Consider the following 22169-nt stretch of genomic DNA (forward strand, 5'->3'; position numbering starts at 1 on the left):
GATCTTAATCTACACTATTACAATTAGAATATTCATTTGCACAGGTTAGATATTGAAGTGTCCTTTTTTTTTCTTGCATTTTTATGTTCTTGCAGAAAAAAGCCTTTTCAGGGCAGGCTGCTTGAAGCCCTTATACTATGATATTCTGACTTCAAGTTAGGATATATTATGTAATTTTGGGAAATACTAAATCAAATACTGATTAGTGACTCATTTCATATTGTTTCCTTACTTTTCTTTTTGTGTATTAGTGTTTAGGTGAAAATAGTTGTTTCAATGAAATAATAAAATAACCTACTGCTAATGTGAATTATCATTATTTTGATAAATTTAAAGTAACCATTTAAGTCTCATATTCAATTAAATATTGATGATTCAGATAAAAAGCTCTGCAATTGAATCTGTAAGATATGATAGAATATTATTTCTAGAAATACATGAAAGGACATGAGATTTTTTATACATACTGCTAAATCTTCCGGTATATTGTTTGACTTCAAAATTTCTGGTTGTAATAATTTCATTGAATCAACAATCAAACTTTAGTGAAGTATTATCATGGACTAATACCTTGCATGATACCTCTAGAATTTTGTACATGTTTATGACCTTCAGCTTCTTTACACTAAATAGATGATTAAATTGTTTAATGAGCGGTACTGAGCAGCAATTAGATTCTTTCTACCTATAAATATTTGCTGCCCAATAGAAAGACAATTCTTATTCGATCATCAACTCACTTTCATCATTTCATATGTCTAAAAGATTCATTCTGCTGCATTTCCTGAGCTTCTGTATTGAACTTTTCCCATAAGATGATATGTAAAAACACAATTCAGTTGGCAACAATGGTAGAAATTTATTAGTATTTCATTTTCAATTATTTACATGAACTTTTCTCAAGAATTTTTTTCATTTTCCGATGTTCATTAATGCACGAATGGGACTATCAATTATGCAACTGTAAAATATACAGATTTCCTGTTAGCTACAACCTTTGGGAAGGTTGAAATTAAAGGTCCTGGTAAACTTGCAACTTCTTTTAAAAGAACAAAAGTTGCAGCTTATACTCTTAGTGCCACGACATCTAAAGCACTTATAGATTTAGAGGATGGTAGTCATCCTTACGAGAAGTGAATTGACAATTACTAATCTGAGAGTTTTCAGGTAAATGTTTTGTATTGAAAAATAAAAATAATGATGATAAGAATTCATCAACAGAGTCTTCTATAAATTATGTCAAATAATAATGTTGAAATAATTTATCATTTTAAAATTTAATTTAAATATTATAAAATCATTTAAATTAAATTATTTTAATAAAATTAAGTCAAGTTCTAATACAAAAATAGTTAATTTGGTTAAATCATTAGTAATTAATACTCTGATTGTTTAGTTTGTCTTGCATTAATTCGTGATTTTGATACTTAAATCCTCCAAATGAATTATATTTAATGTTAATGTTTTTAGTAAATATTTATTTTTTTAATACTTAATTATCATTGTATATCATTTATAATTATATCATACATATCTTTATCATCATTACATTTTTTTTTAAATTAATTTCATAAGATAATTATATTAAGATTAATTAAAATATAAATGATATACCATCTTAATAATTTGATCTTTCATCCATTACTTAAATAATATGATCATAACCACAACTATGGTTTAATTTTAAATTAATTAGGTAAGCTATATCGCCCCTTTAGTCATTCAGTTTTATGTTAATACTAATCGAATCCCTACACTATACACAAATAATTAGTACAATTATATTAATAAATTATTTAACAGAAATTTTGAAAATGAAGTAATTATATTTTTTTAATAAATGGTACATAAAAATATAAATATTTTCATTTAATAATAAATTAAAATTTTCTTATGATATAGCTGATTCTTATCTATTTTTTGCGTAAATGTAATTTTTTATTTAAGTTTTTACTTTTTTTAATACTATCATATTTGTAATTTTGTATAGTTATTTCTTATATCATATTCTCAATTTTTCACTTCTTTTTGGTCTGCCTATATTTTTGTACATTCGCTTAGACATAAGAATATTGTTATAACAAGCACACAAATCTAAGACACACACACAAATCGCACAATCACACAGTATTGAAAAGAGAAGAATAATAATACATGATTTAACGTGGTTCAACCGTAAGGTCTACGTTCACGGGCAAAACAAATGAAAAAAAGTTCCACAATGATGAAAAATCAATCAAAACTCTCAAACCCTAACCCCAGTGTGTTTCCCGAATATCTCACAACTCTACCGCAAATGGTAGAATACTACAATATTTGTAATAGTCCACACCGCATGGGCAACCTCCAAGGAAATCAGTAGTGGGCTTCGGGCCCAAGCCTATCGGCTTGTGCCCTCTGCTACCGCCACAAATCTCACTTTTTATCCCAATCGAGTCACAGCGCGAAACTTTTGGGTCCAGTCACAATTTGAATCCATGAAAAATATATTTAAAATTCAAGCCACAAAAAATAATAAATATAAATTTCAGATAAATTCACGTGGCATCATTTTTTTTCTACTCCAAATCCATATATATATATATATATATATATATATATATATATATATATATATATATATATATATATATATATATATATAAAATAATAATATATTTTGAATATAATTAATATAGTTATATTTCTAATTTTATAATTATTAATTAAATAATATATTAATTTTAAAATTTTAAATTTAAAATTAGTAATTGATTCAATCAAAATTAGAAAAAAATTAAAAAAAATCAACAAATTTTAAAAATATATAAATAAGAATACTAATGAAGAGCCTCATATTCTCTTTGCTTTAGCTTTAATATAAATATACAGATACATATATAAATATAGATTTTTAACAAATGTTTATTTTTTAATATTTAATTATTATTATTATTATTATTATTATTATTATTATTATATATCATTTATAATTATATCTAACCATGAATATTATCATCATCATTACATTCTCGATAATTTTTAAAATTAATTATACAATTATATATAGATTATATTAAGATTAATTAAATTATAAATTATATATCATCTTAATAATATGATCTTTTACTCATAATTATATTAATCAATCAGTGTTATAAAAAATATACACATTTACACAGGTACAGCGATGCTCTAATAGAACCATCTTATGAATTGTTTAGTTTATATAATTGATGTTGTTAGCTGATAGTTGATAATTGATTGGAGTTTGATTTATATTATGTATTTAGTAAAACTATATCTAATTATTGGTGTATATATAAAATGATTATTAAGGATATATCATGTAATTTATATTACTATTGAAATAAATATATAATTATTAATTTATTATATATTATTTATTTTATTATTAAAATAAATATATAATAATTAATATATACAATTTGATTGTTAACGGTATTTGAAGTTATTTCAATATACAGGCACACACTCATCAACTCATCATCTGATTCTAATGGGGAATATTGAAAATGTACTTTTGCAAGGTTTTTTTTTTTAATTGCTTAACAGTGAAAAACTAATATTTGATCTGTCATATTTATAAAAGCACTTTGAAGATTTATAAAAACTAACATTTATAATTTTTCAATTTTAGTTGTTTTGCTAGTTTATGGAGGTTAATTGCAGTTTGAGTGTTGTAATCTTGGGTAGTTATTTCTATTTTAGATTAAGCAATGTAATGCATAATTAGCGTTTTTGTCTAGCTATATTATATTTCTACAGTTAAACATCCCTTATGTTATTTTTGAGAATTGACTGATTTTGAGAATATATATTTGTTTTTTTAATTGATTTTTTTTTAATGATGGTTAGGAAAAATTGAGTTTTAGTTTAATATTTTAATCATTCTTTTGTTATGATAAGCCATTCTATAGAGCATGATTGAAGTCTATCAGCTTGTATGGGATTACTGATTTCCAAACATTACTTTTGTTTCCCTCGGTTTCAGTAGCATCCTAGCTAGTTTATCTGTTGTCGCTCTCTTTTTAGTCTTCCTTGTATCTGCAGGATTTTTAGATTGATAAAAGAATTATGATGGATAATGGATAATGGATGCAAACTGCAGACTTGCTAGATAAACTTAGTGTCCCTTTGATAGGCGAAGAGCTCGACATTATTGAAAGGCTTTATCACCAAGCCATATAACTTGAAATAGAGTTCTTCAAATGTGCAGCCACTTTCCCAACTCACTGTGATTCCTTGTGGTGATGAGTCTAAGATGTTGCTAAGGCTAAGGTAATGGAATTTGAAAAGCAATAGGAATAAAGTCTTGAAAATGAATCATCAAGGACTTGTATCAGCAGGGTATGAAACTTGATTGGGATTAAAAAAAGGTAAATGTTTTGTATTAAAAAATAAAATTACATCTAAACTGTATCAACATGATAAGTGATACTTAATCAAATTTGAAAGAATTCATTGAATAAACCAAGGAAATAGAAACTAAAAATAACGATGATAAGCAGAGTCTTTAGTAAATTATATCAAATAATAATATTTAAATAAATTTTATCATTTTAAAATTTAATTTAAGTATATAATTTTTTTATAAAATCATTTAAATTAAATTATCTAAATAGAATTAAGTCAAGGTTCTAATACAAAAATAGTTAGTTTGGTTAAATCATTAGTAATTAATACTTTAATTTATTTAATTTGCTTACATTAATTCGTGATTTTGATATTTAAATCCTGCAAATAAAATACATTTAAATGTTAATGTTTTTACTAAATATTTATTTTTTTAATATTTACTGTATATCATTTATAAATTATATCATACATATCTTTATCATCATTTCATTGTCATTAATTTTCAAAAATTAATTTTATAAGATAATTATATTAAGATTAGTTAAATTATGAATTATATATAATCCTAATAATATGCTCGTTTACCCGATATTATAATAATTCAAGTATCATTAATAAATTTTATAAAAAAAATCCCAAATATTAACTATTAATAAATTAAATATATTTAAAACTAATGCGTAAAACTATTAATAATTTCTCAAGATTAAAGTAACTAATTTTTAAATATATTTTATTATCTATTTTTTTTAACACGAGATAAATGTGTTTTTCATTTTTTTTTAACAATTCAAGCCATCATTTCCTTTATCAACAATGTTAGTTTTTTTTTTTTTAATTTAATGGTATTTAATTTTTAAATTTTGAAATTTAATTTTAATTAAAATTAATTATTTAAAAAATATATTTCATTTTATTTCATTTAATATCCGAAAGAATATCACTTGCCTAAATATATATTAAGTTTTCAATTTTCAATCTTATTATTAAAAAAAATATATTTCATTTTATTTATTAAGTTTTCAATTTTCAATCTTATTATTAAAAATATATATATATATATAAAATATTTATTTATTTTTCTAGAATATATGATTTCAAAATCCAATTAAATTCTATTTATTAACTTCCCTCCCTTTCCACATTCATCCCCTACCCGTAAGCCCCACAACTGCCTATTCACTTACTCTTATATTTCTCTCTCTCTATCTCTCTTGATGCGCCTACCTTTCCTCGCTCCAAACCCAAGCAAAACCCCACTATTCCATCTCATCTTGCTCTCTCACTCGCTCCGATCCAACTCTATCAACTTGCCCAGACGTTTCTCAACTCGGAGATCGTCACTTCCTAGAATGGCGATCCCTCCTAAGCTAGTATCCTCTTCCTCTTCTTCTTTCCCTACTACTGCTAGAGGAAGCAGCGAGGAAGGTCTCGCTAATAAATTGTGGATCAAGTTCCGCCGAGAATCGATTTTCGCTATGTACACTCCCTTCGTCGTTTGTTTGGCTGCTGGAAACCTTAAGATTGAGACTTTTAGGCATTGCATCTCCCAAGATTTTCACTTCCTCAAAGCCTTTGCCCATGCGTGAGTGCTTCCTTTTTATGTCTCTATCTATTCATTTCTTTGCGTTTGATTTTTTTTTTTTTAAGTCTAATTGGAAAAATAGTGTTTGCGAGATTGTTTTCTTTTCGTATTCCCCGTACTAGAATTTTACAAGAATTGATTTCTTTCTGGTCAAGAATGAAAGAATTCTTTTTAACTTAAAAAAAAAAATTCATTTTAAAAGAAATAGAAAGATTGTATTAAATTCTTTTCTTGCATCAAAGGAAGCCAGTCTGTTAAAGCTTGAGGTTTATTGGTGTGATTTTTAATTGATTGGCGAAGATATGTTAGATTTTCGTGCGGAGTCGCTTCCACATTTTGAGTTTTATATGTATTTATTAGTTTGGTCATTTTGGTTTCTTAAAACATGAAGTGTATGATATATATATTTCTCCAAAATGGGGGTCGGAGTAGGTCTAGTGTTTGAACATAACCGAAGAAAGTCCTATACTTTAAATCTAAAAGAAAATGTATTTGAAAGTTAATCTCCATTCGGTTGCCGAGAGTGGTGGAAGGACTAAATTTTACTCATTTAAAAAAGAAAGAGCCTAATTCTTCCGGTTAACTGAGCATAATTTACTGTTGGCGTTTTTAGTGAATGGATCACTTTTCTATATATATATATATATATAAACGGTGTGATTTTAAAATTTATTTTCTTTTCTTTTTGTCAGTTCTCAGCAGGGTTAGATTGTTATTATCTGGGAAAAAGTGATTTCATTATCTGAGGCGAGTTTCAAAACATGGAACTTCCTTGTATGATGGATAATGGATGTATATAAAAGCTCTTGCCTTGATCTTAATCTACATTATTACAATAGGATGCTTATTTTTGTGTGTTCAATTTGCTTCTTTTTTTTATTACAATTTTAGGTATAAATTGGCAGAAGAGTGTGCTGATGATGATGATGCAAAGCTAGCTATCACCAAGTTGAGGAAGGGGGTCTTAGAGGAGCTAAAGATGCACAATTCATTTGTACTGGTTAGATATTGAAGTGTCTTTTTTTTTTTTTGCTTGCATTTTTATATTCTTGCTGAAAATAGCTTTTCAGAGCCGGCTACTTGAGGTCCTTCTATATGACATTCTGACTTCAATTTAGGACATATTATGTAATTTTGGGAAATATTTGTCAATGGATACTGATTTGGTTGATTTTAATAATTCATTTCGTATTGTTTCCTTAACTTTTCTTTTTTGTGTATTAGGTTGCTATAATAATATTGATTGTCATTGTTATAGTGTTTAGGTGAAAATAGCAGTTTCAATGAATGTATTGAAATTGACATGTTAGTTGCAAAATAATAGGGTAAATATTATGTTATTCTGCTTTTAGGACAAGCAAAATAATCAAATAACTGACTGCTAATGTGAATTGTGATTATTTTTGTAATTTTAGAGTAACCATTTGATTTGCATTTTCATACATACTGCTAAATCTTCTAGTAGATTGTTTGCCTTGAAAATTCTGGTTGTAATAATTTCAAAGAATCAATAATCAAGCCTTAGTGAAGGATTATCATGGACTAAGTGAAGGATTATCATGGACTAACATCTTGCATGATGGCTCCAGAATTTTGTACCATGTTTATAACCTTCAACTGCTAATGCGAATTGTAATTTTTTTGTCAATTTCAGAGTAACCATTTGAGTTGCATTTTCATACATGCTTCTAAATCTTCCAGTAGATTGTTTGACTTGAAAATTCTGGTTGTAATAATTTTGAAGAATCAACAATCAAACCTTAGTGAAGGATTATCATGGACTAATACCTTGCATGATGGCTCTAGAATTTTTTACCATGTTTATAACCTTCAATTTCTTTACGCTGAACGATGATTAAATAGTTTAATGAACAGTAATGAGAAGCAATTGAATCTTTCTACCTATAAATATTTTCTCCCAATAGAATGACAATTTTATTCAATCCTCAACTCACCTTCCTCATTTCATTTGTCTGGAAGATTCATTCTACCACACTTCCTGAGCTTCTATATTGAACTTTTGTCATAAGATGATATGTAAAAACATAATTCAGTTGGTAATAGTGGTAGAAACTAGAAAGTTATTACCATTTCATTGCCAGTTATTCACATGAACTTTTCTCAAGATTTTTTTCATTTTCTGATGTTCATTTAATGTAGGTATGGGGTATAGACCCTTCTAAAGAGGAGACTATCAATTCTGCAACTGTAAGATACACAGATTTCTTGTTGGCTACAGCCTCTGGGAAGGTCGAAGGAGTTGAAGGTCCTGGTAAACTTGCAACTCCTTTTGAAAGAACCAAAGTTGCAGCTTATACTCTTGGTGCCATGACACCTTGCATGCGGCTTTACGCTTTTCTAGCTAAGGAGTTGCAAGCAATTGTAGATTCAGAGGATGGTAGTCATCCTTACAAGAAGTGGATTGACAATTACTCATCTGAGGGTATTGAGGTAAGCCATATTTTGGGCTGCAGTATCATCAATTTTTTCTAGGAGTCAAATCAGATACCTTTTGTTAGTTACTGTCTGGGAGGAAATACATTGCATAAATGGCCTTCTATACCATTCCCCAACATCTCAATTATTGTATTCCTATGAAATATAGGCATCAGCTCTGCAAACTGAAGACTTGCTGGATAACCTTAGTATCCCTTTGACAAGCGAAGAGCTTGACATCATTGAAAAGCTTTATCACCAAGCCATGAAACTTGAAATAGAGTTCTTCAATGTGCAGCCACTTTCTCAGCCCACTGTCGTTCCTCTAACAAAAGAGCATAACCCTGTAGAAGATCGCCTTGTGATATTTTCTGATTTTGATTTGACATGCACCATTTTTGATTCCTCTGCCATTTTGGCAGAGATTGCAATTGTAACAGCACCAAAATCTGATCAGGCTCAACCGGAGAATCAAATTGCTAGGATGTCATCAGATGAGCTGAGGAAAGCTTGGGTTCTTCTCTCTGGACAGTATACAGAAGAGTATGAACAATGCATTGAAAGTATTCTGCCCCCTGAAAAAGGTATAATTATCAATTGGTCTTCTCTTGTAATGCTCAGAAGTATTAATCTGACTTTTTTAAGGAATTGCTTGTTTAGAAAGCATTTGGATAACATTACTTATATTGGTTTTGAACTTTTTTGTGTTTTTGCAGTGGAGTTCAACTATGAAGTTCTGTGTAAAGCACTTGAGCAACTTTCAGACTTTGAGCGAAAGGCAAATGCTAGAGTGGTTGAATCTGGAGTTCTCAAGGGTCTGAATCTTGAAGACATAAAAAGAGCTGGTGAACGACTGATTCTTCAAGATGGTTGCACCAGTTTTTTTCAGAAAATTGTGAAGAATGAAAATTTGAATGCTAATATACATGTGGTCTCATATTGTTGGTGTGCTGATCTCATCAGATCTGCTTTCTCATCAGGTAGTTTCCTTTGTTACCATATTGAATTGTTAGTTTTTGCTTTTCAAGACACAAACTTGTATTGGCAATATTAATTCATAGTATTATTTTTAGACGTTGAAGTTAACCCCTGATTTTATAGTGGTCATCTGAAAAAGAATTGTTCGCTAAATATTCAGAAGAAAAGTAACTTTGCTACATGTAAACTATGTATGAACTTATAGATATGGACACACATGGTTAAGCATGCACCTTTCCTCAAGTTCAAACAAAAAGTTGTATCCTTTGTTTCAGTCCACTTCAAGAAAATAAAAGTAACATGGATCTGAAACTGCTCCAAAGAAGATCGCTTGGATCATTTTAATAATTAAACAAGCCAAATTAGAAGTATAACTTTGTTTCCCCTGTTTTGCTGAAATTCCTGGTAGGCCATCACTCTTACACACCTATAAGACTTGTAATCTCAAATTCCTAGTGGTTTTATTTTCTGCACTAGGCTTTGATCTCATGTTACCTTGCATTCAAAAACTGTTGTACTTTTTCCAATGACTGCAAAGCTTATTCCATCCCTTCAAAGATTGAATTTCTGAGCTACTAATATTTCTCAGTCCCTCTGATATTGTGGCCCTCATTAATAAATTGAATTGAAATAAGACCATATTTGACATCAATGTACTTTGTTTTGCTGAAATATCTTTGTTCTCTCTCTCTCTCTCTCTCTCTCTCTCTCTCTCTCTCTCTTCCCCTCTGATAAAAAGAATGCTATTTCTTCCTAAGCTTATGAGAGGCTTGTGTACTATATTAGTTATCTGTTCTTGAGAAGTTTGTGTACTCTATTAGTTATCAATTTACTTTTTGATTCAGCAGGGGGTTTGGATGTTCTGAATATACATGCAAATGAGTTCTCTTTCGAAGTTTCAATTTCCACCGGCGAGATTATTAAAAAGGTGGAATCTCCTAGAGACAAAGTTCAAGCTTTCAACAATATTTTAAAGAACTACAGCACTGACAGAAAGAACTTGACTGTTTATATTGGAGACTCAGTTGGTGACCTGCTTTGTATGCTTCAGGCAGATATAGGCATTGTGATTGGGTCTAGCTTAAGCCTAAGGAGAGTGGGAAATCAGTTTGGTGTGTCCTTTTTACCATTGTTCCCTGGCTTGGTTAAAAAACAGAAAGAGTACATCAAAGAAAGCTCTTCCACTTGGAAGGGGCAATCTGGCATTCTATACACAGTTTCTAGCTGGGCTGAAATACATGCCTTCATTTTGGGGTGGTAGAATCGTTTTTTGTTCTCACGCTCTCTTCTGCAAGTCAGTTAGGACAATTGAAGGAATCATTCATATAAAATGAACACACATACAAATTGGTGGCTAATTTTTTTAGGGCCCACAGAATTTCTTCTGTTTCCCTTTTCTTTTTCTTTACAGGGTCGTCCATTCTGAAAGATAATGCCATGTTGTTGGCTGGATAATGCTGTGAACTGGGTATTTACAATCCACTATATTTCAACTTGTCATGTTGTTGCCAACCCGTTTCCACTAGCATTATTTTTATACACTGACATGTTTGTTCTCATGCATTTTTATTTTCTCTGTTCTTTTCAGGCATCTAGAGGGGAGGCCGTAGGAAGGATGGCATTATAAGAAGAGTTGTCATCATTTTGTCCATATGAATATTTCAGATCTGTGTACTGCTACTGCTATAAATTTTTGCTATTCAGATGCTATTGCTATATGATATTTGGCAGGTATAGCAAGTTGGAAATGATAATATGTGAAATTTTGTGACATCAGTACTAAAAGGATCAGGTTCCTTCTGGCAATTGATTGTATCCTGCGGCTCTCTTTTTGCTATGAAAAAAAAAAAATGATATTACCCTCTACTTATTGATGAAGCATTCGTCTTTCTATATAGATAGATTGTGTAACATTTCTGGAAAATTATGTTGAGGTTATCTGCAAAATCACCATTTTGGCAATGCTTGAGATGTTGGCCAATGAGTTACAACATATTGTAACCATGTTGAGGTTACAACATTTGTATCCCTCAAAACTCTGGTTTGATTATTATTATTATTATTATAAATCGTACAAGCATCTTGCCCCTAGTCTATAAGAAAAAGTTATAATAATAAATTAATGAATGCTTAAATAAAAGAAAATGAAAAAGGCCATCTTGACCCTCCTCCACATTCTGTCTGCTCTCTTCTTCCACTTGAGTCTATGGATTTCTCCATTCTGTCCCACTCAATGGGTTTCTTCATAAAATATTATTTTCTGAACCAACCATTCCTACTTTGCAACTTTATTATGCTTTTAGCTCTGCAATAACAATAATAATAATAATAATAATAATAATAATCTGTGTTTTTTTTTTTTTTTGGAAATTTGTGTAATATTTTGTTAGTGTTAGGTGGTAAACAAAAATCTTGTTTGGTGGAAACTATGATATTGTGGGGACCTAAATTATAGGTCTGCTTGTACGAGAATCATGTTTTCCAAAAGTTTTATTTATTTATTTATTCAATTTTAGTGAGAGCATTATTACCATCCATGATAATGTGCTTACTTTTTGCTGTTTAGTGTAGATCATCATCATTATTATTATTATTATTATTAGCACTACTCTTAACCTTTCCTCTAATGGAGTTTGGTGTTTAAAATTAAGGCGTCTTCAACTTAATTTCCTTTGGTACGTGTCAACATATGCTTCTTTCGGTTTCTTATTTTATAATAAACAAATCAGGATGCCCAATTGTTTTTATTATTTTCTTATTGTCTATTCATTTGTTAATTTGTCTTAATAAAGTTTTGGTTGGTCCAAAGTGGATAGCCTAATCAATTACTTCACAAAAACCAAAGTTATTATTATAATTAAATTTTTTAATTATTTAGATTACAAAGTTCTAATGTTGAACATTAAAATTATTAAAATTTCTTTTTGTAACCTAATTAAGGAATTCAACTTCTTAATTTTTATGTTAAATTAAATTTATTTAATTTTTAATTAAATTAAATAATTAAAAATTTTAAGTTGTAGTCTAAAATGAATTTAAATTAAAATTTCTGATTAATTTAAATAAAAAAATTAAAATAGACTAAATTACTTATTGAAAATAATTTATTCTACATCCCCAACAGAAAATATTTGCTCTATTTTACATTCTCATAATATATATATATATATATATATATATATATATATATATATATATATATATGCACCAATCTTGAGTATGTGGAATTTTAGTTTTAGAAAGATCATCCTTAAATGGAAAATATAAAAATTTTTCTCAATTTTGTCATAAATTTGATTATGTGGATGACAGTTGAAGGCCTCAACAACTAATAAATGGGATATTGGGTATGAAAACTTAGCTGGATTAGCACTTGGAATGGGACATAATTAAATTATGAAAAGGGATTCCCACTCAATTAGTTAATTATTATTACTGTAATTTGGACTTACTAAACTTAGATGCAAATAATGTGGATGATCCATTAGACCTTACCCACTGTCTGCTTAATGATACCTATCACGACCCAACCTATAAGCCGGACCGGCACTAGGACATGAGCCAGTTTAAAGCCTCCGAGACCCGTAGTAAGCCTAACTATTCCTCAACCCAATTCTAAGGCCCATTTGGGCTCAATTTCAAGAATTCAACCGGACAGAGTCCGGCCATAAAAGGGACCATACAACGGAGAGTTTTTGACTCGCCCGACCTGTAAACACAATATATAATAATTTGGATAGCTCAGCTCACCCTCCACATACTCATAATGTCATAAAATCCAATGGGAGCTCAGCTCCCTCATCCAATCCAGTCATGCATGCATATAATGTTTTTATAAATTCAATACAATATTATATTACAATCCCAAATTGATTAAAATACTGCTAACACATGCGGAGTCTAAAATTTGACTAAATTGTACAAAATACATTAGATATTACTAATTAACCTACGAAGAAAAAGAGCAGGTTAGTCACAACAAGTAATCCTCCTGTAATCTGGAAAAATAAGATGAACAGGAATGAGCGTTCAATTCAAAGAGTAAAATACTAATTTTAATTATAATTTCTATAGCTATCTAAAGCTAATGCATTCAAAGGAGTGGAATGCAGCATCATCAAAATTTTCATACAAATCACATCATAATAGTAAAAAGACAATTTGGAGCACTTACACACCCAATACTATTCAAACAGTACATATATGGGAGCTGATCCCTATACACCTCTCTTAATCCAACCTCTGCCAGCGAGTGTCTCTTAAGCCAGACTTTCGCTTAATTAACCAAATGCGAGGGCTAGCGAGTGTCTCTCAAGCCGTACCTATCTCGACTTATCCATAAAGGATCGGGTCCCAGCAAGTGTCTCTCAAGCCACGTCTATCCGTCCTATCCATATTCAATACCACACACCACATGCACGTTAATGTACGTACACTGCTCTAAATTACTACAAACAACAACCATGGCACTTCATCAATTAAGAATGCATTATAAAACGTGTCTAGTATTTAACTACATAGATACATATTTATAAGTGATACATGGGCATGCTTGAATATATAATAATATTAAAATTATAATTAAAATTAATATTTTACTCACAAACTTAAACCGAGGTCACTGTAGCGGCTGGGCGGAGGAGGAAGGCTGTTCCGGCTCACCTGATAAATTTTATTGTAATAATTTAATATATTTGACTCAATGCAAGTTTGAAAAAGATCAAAAACACCCTAAGTCATGCTAAAAATCTGATAAAGTCTCCCCTATACTTAGTGTAACACCCTCCCGGTAGCAACTCCGTACATTCTACTGTTCCGGTGACCGGTGTCGGTCCGGACAGCTAGAACGTCCGGAAAAATATTTAAACTAAAGTGAGGAACCATAATTAACTCAAATATTAATAAGAAAAATTTAGGAAAAATTTTAGAAATAAAATACAATCAAGTTAAATGAGCCGGTGCCCTAGCGATGGGTAACCCAGAGGGAAGTTGCGGTTCTCGCAACTAGGAGCCCTAGACCCGAGAGAAAATTCATAAAATAATTTTTGGGACTCCAGAGAAGGGTCATTGAGGTTCCTATGGCATTAGAATGCCAAGAAAATATTTAGAAAAATTTTTCAATCTGTACAGACAATTTTGACCCGTTAAGCCAAACGGAGGGCATTTTGGTCATTTCGCCTTCAGACACGATTTTTGGCCGACTTGTCCAGTTGAGTAAATAATTATTATGACATAAAATATGAATAAACATTACTAAAAATTAAATTGAAAATGAGTAGTGATGAAAAGAAAAGAAAAACCAAAATAAAGCAAATTATGACATATGATGATGTCATTTAAAAGCTATAACCAATCACATTTAAACAACCAATTAACTAACTAATAAAAGAGATAAATGAAGACCAAAACAATCAAAAAACATAGCAGCCATGTTCATCCTCCCAACCAGCCGAAACCCTTGCCTTGCCCAAACCTCCATTGAGCTTGAAAACTCCCAAAATCTAACCTTAAAATCCTAATATCCCTTCACAAAAATTCATCCCCACATCACAAGGTAACTCTAGGCAGCCATAAGAAGTAAAAATTCTAAGGAGAAGACAAGTCCAAGAAGTGCCACTTAAAGGTTAGTGCCTATTTATACCTAAACCTCTCTTATCCTATGTTAAAGACTTAAAGTGAGTGAGGATTTGTGAATTAAATGAATGAAATTTATGTTTATGTTTACCTTGAATTTTGGCAGCCCTAAGGAAGGAATGATTTTGATTGTTTTGATGGACTTAGAGTGGACTAGAAATGATGTTTAAGGTATATAACTACATGGATAATGAATTAGTGTGCTAACTACGGTGTATGGGTAAATTGAAATGGAAATTAGGGTTTTGGGGAGTAAAAATTTGACTTGGCTTATGAAATGATTAATGGACATTCTAATGGTCAATTAGTGACCATTTGAGGCAAGTTAATCATAATTTGAAGTGAACTAATGCATGGCAAAGTGAAATGTGTAGGCTGCCTAAAGACAGCAGAAATGAGGCTGTGAGTCCAGCCTGTTTGGACTGCCATATCTTTGGCTGTGTAGGTTCAATTGGTGTTTGGCCAATTGGACATGAAACTAGACTTATAATGGCACAATTTTGCTGAAGAAACCATGTCCAAAAGACCAAGGCAAGTGGACCAAAAGTTGGCCCCAATCCGGATACCCTGCACCCAGAATCTGCAGAATGACCAAATGAACAGTAGTAACTGTTCATTTGGCCATAACTCACTGTAGATATGGTCAATTGACCTGAAATTTTTACAGCAACAAGATGAGATATAGACAAACAACTTTCATGGAGAAACCTACCCCAAATTGTGGCCAGAACCCATCCAACAAGGCAGTGGCAGTCACTGTTCATGGTACTATAGATTTGGTAAATTCTGCAGAATTGAAATCCGGCCAGCTGTGGTTTTTGGACCATATCTGGAGCTACAAAACTCCAAATGGAGTGATTCAAAAAAAGAAATTCAACTAGACAAAATAAGGAACAATTTTCATGTTTACCATTTCTTCAAATTCCCACTGCAACAGTGCTTAATGGAACAGTAAAATTAGGCTTCAAAAACTGAAAATTCTGCTCTCTTGGTTTTAAGTTTAGAAATGATAATGGTGATCAATTCCAACAAGTTTTAAATGTAAAATGTGGTACATTGGGAGTGTTAAAACCAATGTACCTATTTTCTATCCAAAAGTCAACATTTTTGTTGACCAATGAGGTGAATAGTGACACCAAAACTTGAAATTCAAAATTTGAAGAATTCAAAAGTATCAAATGCCCTAGTATACCTAACAAGATTGGTTTGGATAGTTTGGCATGCCAATAGGGTTCAGTTAGCAGTACTGCACATGGCAATATGCCATTCTGTGATTTTATGGCTTTTAGCCATTTTGATATTGTGTTGAGACTTGGCCTCGTGCCTAATATTATTCTGACTTGTTAGTCATTACATGCACACCAGGAGATACATATGTGACCGATGGTGTGACGGCCTGAGGTACTCGATACCCAGTGCCAGTTTACCCGTTTATCCAGTCCAGTCATCCAGTATAGGTTACTTGGGCAACCAAATGAATGAAAGTGGATAAAGTTAACGAAATGAATGGATATACAAATACAAAACAAATAAGACATGTACATTCAATATATATTTATTTTCTGCTATTTTCTTTTATTTTATTATTGCACCACTAAGCATCATTGCTTAGCGCGTTGTTTTTGCCACGCGTAGGTCCTGGAGATACTGATTGTGAGCCCAGTAGACAGCAGACTGGGTGAGTCCATCCTGCAGCTCTGCACAGTGTCCGTGTCACCTCAACTTCTACAATGCATTGGTAGGACACTAGGTGTCATTTTGGTGTTTTGTAACTAAATTTTTTATTTTCTCATATGTAGTTGAACTTATGAAATGTATTTTGATGTTCATGTAAATAATGAGAATTGTGTTTGTGAATGGAAAAGTGAATGTTTGATTGTGATTTATACATGATATTATATGAGATGAATGATTGAGAAATGAAATTGAAAAATGTTGAGATTTTGATATTGTAGTTTGAGAGTGATGATATATGAATATTGGAAGTGTTTTTCACAGGTTCCGAAGAACTGTTTTCTCCATTTTTAGCCGGTACTCTGCCGGATTTTCTATAAAATTTTCGGAACCTCAAATAAATTGTAATTTCAATAAATGGCTTAAATGAACTATATTTCACAAGTTATATTCAAAACTATGATAAAAATTAATTAAGGTAAAATAGAGTGTGCCGGTACACCGTGTGACATTGCTTACTCGGATATACTGTACACGGGTAAGGGGTGTCACACTTAGAACCTACCCAACTTGCAAAAGGGTTCAAAATGCACTTCTGTATTCACATGTTATGACATCCACAACTCAATCACATCACATGGCCTCTCCTGGGCCCATCCAACAGTCAACAACCATAATTTAAAAAATTATAATTTAGTCACTATAATTATCCCTTTTGCAAAAACTATCCAATTGAGCTTTAAAAATTCTAAAACTTTGCCCCGCGGTTCTTAGCAATATTGTTAAGCTAATGCAAAAGGAATTATATTTTTCTAACTTACCACGAATATTTTATAGATTTTTAATCGAAATCAGGCATTAGATAATTAAGAAAAATGAGGGTTCGGGTTTACCTATGCCAATTTCGACCCTAGAGACGTGTTCGGGACGTCTGAAAACGGTGGGGTAGCCTATACTCTCAACTCCGTTTTAAAGCTTTCCTGGTAGTCTGTCTGCCCGACCCGAAATTACTGACCCGAGCAACCATCGAATTTCCATGAATTGAATATATCTACACAAAGCCCACAACACAGGGGTTAGTATATAATTTTTACGAAATTTTCTAAACTCATTTAATGCTCGAAAAAATACTGCGAAGTCTCGCGAGACTCATCGAAAAACGATGTCGAAAAAATTTGAAATGGGTGTTGAAACGAAGCTCTCGACGAGTGGAGCACTCTGGTACTGTCAGATTTTTTGTGGGGTTTACGATTTTCGAGAAATCTAGCCCGAAAGTCAAAATGGATTAAAACTTCCCGAGCAAAAATTAGACAAACTGCTGAATGGATTTTTGTATTCTTGGTGTCTATGGAAAGCTCTCGAGGTGTAGAAGTGTTTTGGGATAAGACCCGGTTCGATTAGTGGCTGGATTGATCGGATTTTGACCGCGAAGACGAAACGACTCTCGTGCATGAGGAGGAGTTTGGCGTGATTTTTCGGAGGCCTGGAGCATCGGCCGGAGACGAAGGGGTGTCCTGGAGGTGTGCCGGTGACCGGGGAAGGCTGGGGCGATGGCTGGCCGGCGAGGGTAGGAGGCAGGAGAGAGAAAACGGGGAGAGAAATGAGGGCGTCAGGCGCGTGAGGGAGGAGAGGAAAGAAAAAGAAAATGCTGGTTCGATTCAAGGTACTCGAAATTGAATTTTTACTCTGCCTTGGGACCGAAAATGAGGCCCAAAAATTCTAAAAAAATTTCAAAAAACTAAAAAAAATTCGTAAAGTCTAAATAAATTTTTAGTTTTGCCACGTGGTCTTCAAATAAATTTTTAAAAATCACCAAAGTTTTATATTTTTAGAAAATATAACCAATTTCAAAAATTCAAAAAATTTCAAATAATTTCTCAAAATTTAAATAAAATAAAATATTAATATCTACCCATAAAATAATTAATTTAAAATTTAGGGGTGTTACAATACCTCTGTAATTACTCTAATAATAATAATAATAATAATAATAATAATTTATAAAAAAATATTTTCAATTTAATCTAATTTTTAAATGAATAGATATTTTTTTAAATTGACAAACAATATTATTTGCTTATTGAATTATATTTCACACTTATTCTGATTTGAATTTTACATGTATGAAATAAAAATAGCATAACCTAATTTGGTTCAATGATAAAGGTATGTTATCGATTTAATAGATTCAAATTCGAGTTTTTACTTTTTTTCAATTCTCCTAAAAAAAATTATAAAAATATAATTAAAGAGATAACAAAAAAATAATTCTACAAAAGTTTTGTTAGTAAAAAACTTGCTTCACAATTTTTTTTAAAAAAATACTTTTTAAAAAGTATTTAAAATTTTAAAATAAAAATATATTAAATTTAAATTATTTTTAATTTTTTTAATTATTATAATTATGAAATATTTTTTCGCTCTAATATTTTTATAGGAGACATGAATGTGAGATTACTTCACTAGAAGGGTAAGGGGCGCATCACTCGCCCCTTTTCTAGAGCATTTATTTGTCCATAAAAATAAATAAATAAATAATAAATGCAAAACTGTTAACAAAATTATTAAAATTACTAAGAAAAATAATATTAAATTATCAAATTTAATAATAATAATAATAATAATAATAATAATAATTTTGGATTACATATTATTTTTTGGGGTTTTGTCTTAGTTGTTCACGTCCAAACATTCATTTATTTGGTGTCCCATCATCTTTGAAATTATATATTTGTCATTTGGAGTAATAAATTAGAAAAAAAAAAAAAATATATATATATATATATATATATATATATATATATATATATAGTAATTATCAGCAAATAAATAGTCTCCAATGCATCACATAAAAATATTGTAATCATCACCAAATTTTTATCATGTTTGATGGTGTTCATTTTTCATTCATATTTCCAATGATATTGAGTTCTAAACAAATCCATGATCTCTTTTAATTCTTATTAATTAATTAAATACTATTACATATAAAGCCTTCTAACAAGAAAATTCATCCTAAATTTTTTATTCTTTAAAAGAAGGGATAGTTCTTGTTACATTAAAATTTATTTTTTAAATATTAAATATTATAATAATTTTTTTAATATCTTATAACTATCGTTGTTAAACTCAACCTAATTTGATGGGTCGATTCATATAAAATTGAGTTAATTCTTTCATTAAATCAGATAAAAAATTGACTCAAAAATATATATTTCAAAAATTGACTTATTGATCTTGTCAATTTAAAGTTTTCTAACTTAAAAATATATATTATATTAATATTTAATATTTAAAAAATATAAATTTATATTTAATAAATAAATAAGGTATTACTTAGCTATAATTCTTTTATTTATAGTTACAGAAGAAATTTATTAAAATGATATGTTATTTTTTAGTTTTAATTAATAGAATTAATACTTCATAAATACTCAGAAGATAATTATTTGATTATAATAATATTTTTGTTTTATATATTAACGATAAATATTCAAAATTAAAATAATTAAAATTTAAATATTTTTAATATTTTCATATAAATTTTAATAATATTATTAAGATTTATGTAAATATAATCTATGTTGAAATATTGATTTTAAAAATAAAATTTAGTTGATTAAATTTATTTAATTATATGAATAAATGTAATTAATATATATTTAATTAATTTTTCTAGTGATCCATTGATTCAGATTTCTTAGTCAAATAAATTTCTGAATCAAATTCAATAATTATGCTCATAACAATTTTTATAGTAGAATTGATTTTATTTGAGGCTCAAACTTGAAATCTTGTAACCATGAAAATGATTTCAATAATTATAATATTATATTTCTAATTTTTATAATTATTTTTCATATCACTAATAATTACAATTAAATTCGACTTAAATATTCATTTTAATATTAATAGGGGTGAAATTTTTACATTCAATTTGATTTAAAAATGAATAAATTAAACTTAAAACAAAATATTATGTTTTCCTTATCGCTATTTTAGCAATATATATATATATATATATATATATATATATATATATATATATATATATATATATATATATATATATATATATTTTATAAATTAGCAACATACAAACATGTGAAGTAGACCCTCACATGTACGTGGCTTACATTATTTTTTAATTTAATTACCTCCTGTCTCTTCCATCTTCAGTACCAACAAGTAAGAAGTTCTATATCTTTTGTCTATTTAGTCTTCTATATATATATATACCCAACAGCTCCAACATCTATGGTAACATCTTCTATCTCTCTGCTTCTTTTTCCTTGATCCAATTTTCATTTTTTTTTTTCTATCTTCTAGGACTAGTACTTGGGTTCGTTGTCATCTTTAGAGCTGAGGAAGGAAGATGATGATGGTACTTTTGAAGATGAGAAGAAGATTTCTAAGATGTCATCTTTCATCCATGTTTAAGGGGATTACTGATCTTCTTGGCATAGAGAATTAGGCTTGGAGCTGTGGCCTAAAGATCCATAATTTGGAAGGTGAATTAACTTGAGGAAATCCAACCTCTAGGCAAGTCTGATGCTTGGCTTTGAATTATTCTCTCCTTTTCTTTTTCTTGCTCTTTCTTCTTTGGTTTTCTTGTTCGGTTGCCAAGAAGATGGAGGAAAAATAAAACTACATATTACATGTTAGAATATTTCCGAGATTTTATTTCTTTTTCTGTGTCTTTTGGGAAACCAAACAAATTTTCTTCTTACCTGAGTACTTTTCTGTGTGCTTTAACACTGTAAGAGAGTCTTTATATATTTAACAACAAAATTATGGAATAAAAATGATCTGCCAAACCTAGGTTTTTCCCAAAATCAGCTTCAAAACCATCCATGGTGATAAAGTTAAAGATGAAGATATATAGTATGCATACTTATGCTTCAAGGCCTTGAAAATATAATTCTGTTCACAATTAAGGAATTGGAATTTGATTGATATAATTAAGAAGATTATTTGATTACTGTAAGCCGAATTATTGAGATGGGACCATTTAAATGTGTGCCAAATTTTAAATTGCTGCATATTAGCTGTCCTTCATATTTGTCTTGCCAGTCACACTGGGTGGAATGGCAGATACATACAGTGGCAATTCCTCTTTAATTGTAGAAGAATGAATGATCTTGTGAAGTAAAAGAATTGGGTATACAAAATGACTATGAAGTTTCAATCCAAACCATGAATTAACCTAGCTGTTGATCATGTTCAAAATCTTGTTCTTGTAACATTTTCCGCAGTATTTCTTTAAAGCATTATTCGTCAAAACCCAGAAAGAAAAAATTAGAAAAAAAGAGGAAGAGAAGTTCATCTAGCTTAGAGAAGTTCATCTAGCTTATTGCCAATACACAAAGATATCCAAGAATCAAGATGTTGTTCTTTCAGTGAAATCCAGCTATAGATTGGAGGAGAGGAATGGGTCAATTGGCTCAAAAAACATTGGAGGACAAAGTATTTAAATACATTGTTTCACTAACAGTGTTCGATA

At 30.0% G+C, this 22169-nt stretch overlaps 1 protein-coding gene and 1 long non-coding RNA gene across 3 annotated transcripts; both read left to right on the top strand.

Annotated features, from left to right (window-relative positions):
- The first annotated feature begins 5516 nt into the window (after positions 1–5516).
- Positions 5517–11236, top strand: LOC110672750 (bifunctional TH2 protein, mitochondrial). Of its 2 annotated transcripts, none has more exons than XM_021835612.2 (7): positions 5517–5944; positions 6836–6944; positions 8105–8395; positions 8550–8964; positions 9097–9360; positions 10204–10826; positions 10947–11236. In XM_021835612.2, exons 1-6 carry the CDS (start codon positions 5577–5579, stop codon positions 10617–10619), a joined length of 1863 nt encoding a protein of 620 aa, XP_021691304.2. In that variant the 5' UTR covers positions 5517–5576; the 3' UTR covers positions 10620–10826; positions 10947–11236. The 2 variants fall into 2 exon arrangements, with proteins under 2 accessions (XP_021691304.2, XP_021691306.2); XM_021835614.2 differs by having other exon boundaries at positions 10207–10826.
- Positions 11237–20890: 9654 nt separating this feature from the next.
- On the top strand, positions 20891–21353 carry LOC110672754 (uncharacterized). Its single transcript, XR_002498361.2, has 2 exons — positions 20891–20926; positions 20996–21353. It is a non-coding gene; the product is annotated as an uncharacterized LOC110672754 (long non-coding RNA).
- The last annotated feature ends 816 nt before the right edge of the window (positions 21354–22169 follow it).

The sequence above is a fragment of the Hevea brasiliensis genome, chromosome 5 (genome assembly GCF_030052815.1).
Source record: "Hevea brasiliensis isolate MT/VB/25A 57/8 chromosome 5, ASM3005281v1, whole genome shotgun sequence".
Classification (NCBI taxonomy): Eukaryota; Viridiplantae; Streptophyta; class Magnoliopsida; order Malpighiales; family Euphorbiaceae; genus Hevea; species Hevea brasiliensis.

Bases quoted from the DNA above. Each gene is read 5' to 3' on its own strand.
- LOC110672750 (XM_021835612.2), top strand. From the start codon at position 5,577: ATGCGCCTACCTTTCCTCGCTCCAAACCCAAGCAAAACCCCACTATTC. The intron at 8,396-8,549 runs GTAAGCCATATT...TATGAAATATAG, and splicing joins ACTCATCTGAGGGTATTGAG to GCATCAGCTCTGCAAACTGA. The intron at 8,965-9,096 runs GTATAATTATCA...GTGTTTTTGCAG, and splicing joins TATTCTGCCCCCTGAAAAAG to TGGAGTTCAACTATGAAGTT.